The sequence below is a fragment of the Clupea harengus genome, chromosome 24 (assembly GCF_900700415.2).
Source record: "Clupea harengus chromosome 24, Ch_v2.0.2, whole genome shotgun sequence".
Classification (NCBI taxonomy): Eukaryota; Metazoa; Chordata; class Actinopteri; order Clupeiformes; family Clupeidae; genus Clupea; species Clupea harengus.
The window spans coordinates 2512410-2519526 of NC_045175.1; the positions used below are offsets into that span (position 1 = coordinate 2512410).

Consider the following 7117-nt stretch of genomic DNA (forward strand, 5'->3'; position numbering starts at 1 on the left):
AGTTGGTGGTTTGGTAAAGATGTCGGGGTCGTGCAACTAGAGAAGAAAGTTGATTTGTCTGATTTTTTTATATTAGTAAGAAAAACGATTTTGATTTGTTTCTTTTTGGTTCATCTATTATCAGGTATTGTTGTACATGCGTCTTTCTTCGCCATTCATTTAAAGCATATTGCACAGATACTGACTGTATTTAACTAGATGCCATGGAGGACGAACCTCCGTTTGAGGCTTGCGGATACTTTTCTGTGCATATTATAGCAGTGGGAATATGAAGCTAACCATTTACCAGTACCCGCCCTTTTTGACAAGCCGCAGGCCATTGCACTTCATCTAATGTGTTAAAACATCAAGACAACATGTGTGGAGAAGCAACACTTTAGCGAATTGTGATGAAGTTCCCATATTTTGGTTCAGAAAATAATCTCTAGAGTGCTGAGCGGGTTTGGCTCGTGAAAACCCATTTGAAGAGACCATTGGTCGACGCAATGTAACTAAATGGATAAAAGGTCAATGTAAGAGCTAGGGATGGTCATTTTGTTTACATTTCCTATCAAAGTATCAATATGACGGGTGAAACAATCCATTGTAATCCATAGACAATAAAATGTTTCCACTTTGTTGTACAGACACCACATAGCACATGTGTAGTCTACAGTGAGTAAGAGAACAGCTATCGTAGGAAAGATCTATAAAGCTGTTAAGTTTACATAAGAGTATATTTATCTATTACAAGTATCTATTTTTTCACTATTTTTTTCTTTGTGATTTCACAATTCAAGACTGACCACTCCATGTTTACCCCATTGCTCCAATAGTAAGTAGGTTCAATAGAGACTAATTCAATCTCTTGATCTCTTCATCTGTGTTTCTTCAACTATCTCTGTTCTACTGCAATTCGGGCAAGCCCTAAGGTGCAAAGTTGGGTTTAGTTCACCAGTAGGTGAAATCATAACTTTCAAAAAGTCATCAGGTCAGTCGCTGATATTTTGACATCAAATGTGTTTGACTGTGAAGTGGATGAAGAGGATGGATGGTGTTGTCTACAGTGAATAAAAGAACAACTATCGTAGTGAAGATCTTTTAAAGTTTTAAAGTTTACATAAGAGTTACCTGTGTGACTGCGCTTGTGGACCAGGAGCACGTTGAGGCTGACACAGGCCAGGCCACAGATATCACAGGTGAGCTTGCTTCCCTGGCCGGCTCGCTGGGAGCCATTCCACCCAGCGAGACTACCACCTTCTTGTGGCGTGGCGCTGTCATACGTGGCATAGTTGATGGGCGAGTCCTGGGTGTCAACGAACATGTCTTCTTCTCCGTAGTCCCCAGAGTCGTCCTCTTTCTCGACCCCGTCCTCGCCGTCCATCGCATGGTCATCCACCTTTGTGTCCTCACCATCTTCCTCTCTTTCTTTCTTTACAAGCCTCTCAGCTGGGGGACAAAGACAATGACTTAATGGCTAGTGGCAGTGCTAGAGGTTGGTGATGGTGCTAGCACTTAAAGGCAATATGGGTCAAATCTGATGTAGGGTGCATGCATGCTGGACACAACTTAAACATGTGAAGAGGATGTGTTCCCACTGCCACACTTTCCATTACTGGTTGCAGGAATACATCGAATCATTATCTGACCATGATGATGAAGTTGCAGAACCTAAGAAAGCACCTATGTATCCAGGAAATGCAAGTACAGTATGTTCCTGAAGACAACAAAGAGTACTAGAACACATTCGAGAGTGTCTTCTGGTAAACAGAAGCAGCCTCATGTTTCAGAGGCTCACGGAAAAACACACACATCTACAAATAAACACTGCGTGGTGAAAACTCACGACTTTGTGATACATCTCTAGTTCTAGTAAATAGGTTGAGGGTATAAAATGTGTGAAAATGAAGTTCCAGATGCTGGCATAAGTGAAACAGAGGAAGCCGTTGGTCCCTTGCGCCACCAGTCAGTCTGTCTGGCAGTGAATGACAGCACAGTTTCAATCACCGAGCGATAAAAACAGTTTAGTCATCATCCTGGCAATCCTTTTTTGCTCAACATGTAAACAAGTTCCTACGTCTGCAAGAGTTTGGCCTTGCTTGCAACTGTCCTCCCCACAGGACAAACACCCCTTGTTGAACAGCAGACAACTTTTTTATATACTCTTGCATTCAGTTACATTCCTATTTCAGGACAGAACAGACTAAATGTGAATACACCACAGGGTCCTAAAATACAAAGAAAGATCAAATGTACCCCCCACTGGTAAGCAAGCTGACACGTGTGGTTGTTCACACATATAGCTTCACGACTAACAAACACCATTTCTTAAAAAAAAATACAAATAAATAGCCATCTAAAAAGTTTCTGCGTGAAAGATCAGTGGTTTATGATCACTGCCCGCATTCCCCTATGCCCTCTACTCATCTATTTTTTTTTTACTCTGGCGTATTTGTTCCACCGCTTCGCCACATGTTCTTCATGTTCAGCATCTAACCCCTGGTCCACAGACTAAATTGACTGCGGTCCCCTTGGCTGCCTCCATCTGCCAAAAGCCTGCTATGCACCAGCGACCACAGTGTGGTCACGGTGGCGGGAAGGAGAATGAGAAGTGGCTCGTCTTGCTAAGCAACGGCCCTTGAGGTGCGACGGCGACGCGGGAGAACACCCCGGACGGGACTCTGAGTTTGTGTGAAAAGTCCGAAAGGCCTCGAAACCACACGTGCTGCATTTGCAGTCGAAGTTATAGCTGTCATGCAAGGCTTGCCTTAGAGGAAAGAGTGATAAACCCCTTTAGGTGTGGAAGAGGGAACACTTAAGGGAAAGAGTGATACACCCTCAAGTGTGGAAGAGGGAACACTTAAGGGAAAGAGTGATACACCCTCAGGTGTGGAAGAGGGATCACTTAAGGGAAAGAGTGATACACCCTCAGGTGTGGATGAGGGATCACTTAAGGGAAAGAGTGATACACCCTCAGGTGTGGAAGAGGGCACATTCAGAGGAAAGAGTGATACACCCTCAGGTGTGGAAGAGGGATCACTTAAGGGAAAGAGTGAAACACCCTCAGGTGTGGAAGAGGGCACATTCAGAGGAAAGAGTGATACACCCTCAGGTGTGGAAGAGTGATACACCACGGCTCCATGGTGCACTAAAATGGCTTCCATGCCACATGCTTATATTTACAGGATTGTCTTTACAGGGCGTGAAACTGGACACAGTTGCAAAAGTAAAACTGAGGCCGCGTATAAATGTAATCATCGGTATTTGTGTCTCTCTGCATACATTTGCACCTTGACACAAGCAAACATTTGCACTTTGACACAAGCACGCACATACACACACACACACAAGATGCAAATGTATGCAGAGACAGACATACTTATGGTGTACAGACTTACACACACATGCAGATTCATACTGTACTATACACACGACACACGACACACACACAGACACTCTCATACTGCACCTTGCGTGTGTGTTGTGTGTGTTTGTGTGTGTATGTGTGTGTCCGTGCTTGTGTGCGTGCTTGTGTGTGTGTGTGTGTGTGTGCAATACTATGCATGGGCATGGCCAAGTCCCCATCTGCACACTGTACTCTGTGAGCAATCAATGTATACGAAACTCTGCTGCTGTCAGAGAGAAACAAACTGTGAATGTGAACCTCTGAAGACCTCACACCTCATGTGTAATACCAAGTTCAGAGTGCATGTTCATGATATGTGAGGGTCTAGGTGCATGTGTACATGTACGCAAGAGTGAGAAGAGTGTGTAAGTGAAAGTGAGTGAATGACTGTGCAGTGTGTGTGTGTGTGTGTGTGTGTGTGTGTATGTGTGTGTGTGTGTGTGTGTGTGTGTGTGTGTGTGTGCGCGCATGTGTCTGTATATGTGTGTGTGTGTGTGTGTGTGTGTGTGTGTGTGCATGTGTGTCTGTATGTGTGTGTGTGTGTGTGTGTGTGTGTGTGTGTGTGTGTGTGTGTGTGTGTGTGTGTGAGAGTGTGGGTGTGGGTGTGTGTGTGTGTGTGTGTGTGTGTGTGTGTGTGTGTGTGTGTGTGTGTTAAGATGAGTGCAACACGAGTGCATTGACAACACACCTGCCACTGGGCCCCCAGATTGTGAGCCTTCCTCGTCATCATCCTCGGGGTCTGCCTGCCTGCTGAGCTCCTCCTCTTCCTCCTTCTCCTCCTCCTCCTCCTCCTTCTCCTCTCTCTCCCCCAGCTTCGATGGGGCTCCTTTCCAGCTGAGGTCTAAGTCAGAAAATTCACCAAAAGTCAAAACGTTTGTAGGCCCGGCACAGACTTCATCTTTCCCGGTACAAAGGGCACCTCACACCTCATGTGTAATACCAAGTTCAACCACAATGACTACAGGCAAATAAAACCACGGTAAACTGACAAACTTCTAGTGAATGGCAACTGCGTTCAGCTCCATGTCGTCATCGCCATGCCAAATCACATCAGACATTTATAATAAGTTATAGTAACATAACATAAGTTCATTAGACGCGTGCATGTTCATGATATGTGAGGTACTGGGTGCCTGTGTGCATGTACGCAAAAAGGACAAGAGTGTGTAAGTGAAAGTGAGTGAATGAATGTGCAGTATGTGTGTGTGTGTCTGGGTGTGTGTGTGTGTGTGCGCGTGGGTCTGTATGTGTGTGTGAGCGCGTGTCTGTATGTGTGTGTGTGTGTGTGTGTGTGTGTGTGTTAAGATGAGTGCAACACGAGTGCATTGACAACACACCTGTCACTGGGCCCCCAGATTGTGAGCCTTCACCGTCATCATCCTCGTGGTCTGTCTGCCTGCAGAACTCTTCCTCCTTCTCCTCCTCCTCCTTCTCCTCTCTCTCCCCCAGCTTCGATGTGACTCCTTTCCAGCTAAGGTCTAAGTCAGAAGATTCACCAAAAGTCAAAACGTTTGTAGGCCCAGCACAGACTTCATCTTTCCCAGTACAGGGCATCACTAACCAGTGCATTACCAACAGTGGGTAAAACATCTTTATGAGAGTTTCCCCATCTCCCAAGTTTATAACACTTGTTTCTCCTGCAGTCTAATGAATGTCAGTGCATTGTTAAGTCTGCAGGGAGCAAACAGTCCAACACCAACCACAGTTGCTTTGGATACATGTTCATTTGTTAAATTAATCTGACCATCTCCACACTCCACTATCATTTGAACTACTGCAGCAAAGGTCATCACATTCAATTCCACAGTCTAGGTCTGCTCCCACAGACGTTCAGTGAGCTTTTGACTCAGGTATGTCTGATAAATATCTCAATTACGAGAACTGAGCTAAAAGCATTAAGACACATAAAAGAAACATTCTTCACACCTGAAGACAAAACAAGTTTTTTTTTTCTCCTCACGTTTGTATTGAGTCATTTCTGCTGTTCAGTTTCTAATGTGTGAAAAAAAAATGCATGAATACTTAGTGAAAGAAAAGAGACAACAGAGTGAGGGTCTGGTCATCAGTCTCCTTTCAGGGGAGTATTCGAGTCTTTCTCTACATGTTAATTTAAAAACATAGGTAAGCCAGCCAGTCCTTAGGCCATATTAGATTTAGCATGCTGAATCAGAAAATATGTACCTTACTTTGTTTTTAACCATCATATATGAAATGAAGCCAACCCAAGAAACACGTGTTAGCTGATTGCTGTCATTGGATTAAAAAAGAGCGTAGAGTGCAGGGAGTTGTTGATTTCAATAAATGATGTGTGCTCTAGGGTTTTATACAGTGACTGAGAGTGCTAACTATCTTTGAATCATAGATGGAAACATGTCTTCTTCTTTTTTTTTTCCGGGGGGACTAGATTCCTTTGTCTTCCAATACTCTGAATCTGGGTGAGTTAGATACAAGGTACTTGCCGTATAGGTTGTCATTAGACTGACAACTTAGACTATTTACAAAAACCATACACTCACCCATAGTCTCCTCGTCTGGAGATGGCTCTTCTTGATGCTCCACTGATGGTGTAGGAGAATCTGAAAAGGCAACCAACATTAGAATGGATTGAGATGAGTTTGCAGGCACAACATCGTAAGTGTAAACGAACCAACAACGCTAGCTTCAGTGGCTCCGCAGTGAACAACAGGTGAATGGTAATGGGGGAGAGAAAAAAAAAGCTTTGCAACGGTCCATCGCTCAACCTCAGAAGCTCACCCAAATAAAACAACCGTGAGATATTTATAGAAGTTACATTTCCTGTCAGGTCTATTCGACCTAGTCTTTAAACGACTGTTCAGATAACAGAGCTCTTGGTAAAATGAATTAAAATATGACATAGATAGATAGACAGATAGACATGGTATACTATGATCACCTCCTCATTGGAATTTGAGCATTTTGTGTTAACAGTATGATTGAAACAAAGCCATATTTTTAACACCACCTGAACCTACAACACTGTAGCGACGACTGTTACTCATTATTAGCCTATAGGCTGTTTACAAGGAACACATGCATGGTGGAGTGCATAATTAATGTCAAATTCCCAAATATATAGTCAACCTCTTTCCATAGTGTGCATAGCGATGTGTTAGTACAATTACTTAGTATGGTAGGTAGATTTGTTAAGTTTTCATCAGGATTGGGCCTACCTTTCATCATTGCCTCTGCAGTTGTGCACCTGTTCCCGAGTATGTTCGCCAGCGCGGTAAGATTCCGCTATCTGCCAGTGGAGCGCTTTGCGGAGTCGACGTCATGGCTAGCGTTCTGGCTTTTCAAACCGCCTCTGGATCAGCCCCGGTGCGCCAAGTTGTGACATCAGACATCAGACCTCAAAGCTACGTTCTCTTCGAAGGAAACAGTTCCATCAGGCAAATACCGCTGCATTTTCATGCTTATATTTAGTGTAACGTTCTCATAACACGCAGTAAAAAATACTATGCTATAGTGCCGTGGCTATTGAAATAGACCATGTGTCAAAAGATCAAAAGTCAGTAACTGAAAGTCACTGAAGTGTCCTGTCAGCAGAAGGCCCTGAACACCCTCTGGTGGCCAGATGCTACGCTACCTCCGTGATGCCATTGCCATTGCACACACACACACACACACACACACACACACACACACACACACACACACACACACACACACACACACAACACACACCACCACACACACACACACACACACACA

At 44.1% G+C, this 7117-nt stretch overlaps 1 protein-coding gene across 1 annotated transcript in view; it reads right to left on the reverse strand.

The window, feature by feature from the left end:
- Nucleotides 1-6876, reverse strand: part of LOC105911233 (zinc finger protein Aiolos-like) — a 17080-nt gene extending 10204 nt beyond the window's left edge. Inside the window, exons 1-5 of the mRNA XM_012840017.3 lie at nt 6577-6876; nt 5902-5961; nt 4723-4863; nt 4074-4226; nt 1111-1428 (exon numbers count right to left, since the gene is read on the reverse strand). Coding sequence (XP_012695471.3) covers nt 1111-1428; nt 4074-4226; nt 4723-4863; nt 5902-5961; nt 6577-6586 — 682 coding nt within the window. The 5' untranslated portion in view covers nt 6587-6876. The remainder of the gene's footprint in view (nt 1-1110; nt 1429-4073; nt 4227-4722; nt 4864-5901; nt 5962-6576) is intronic.
- Between the last annotated feature and the right edge of the window lie 241 nt (nt 6877-7117).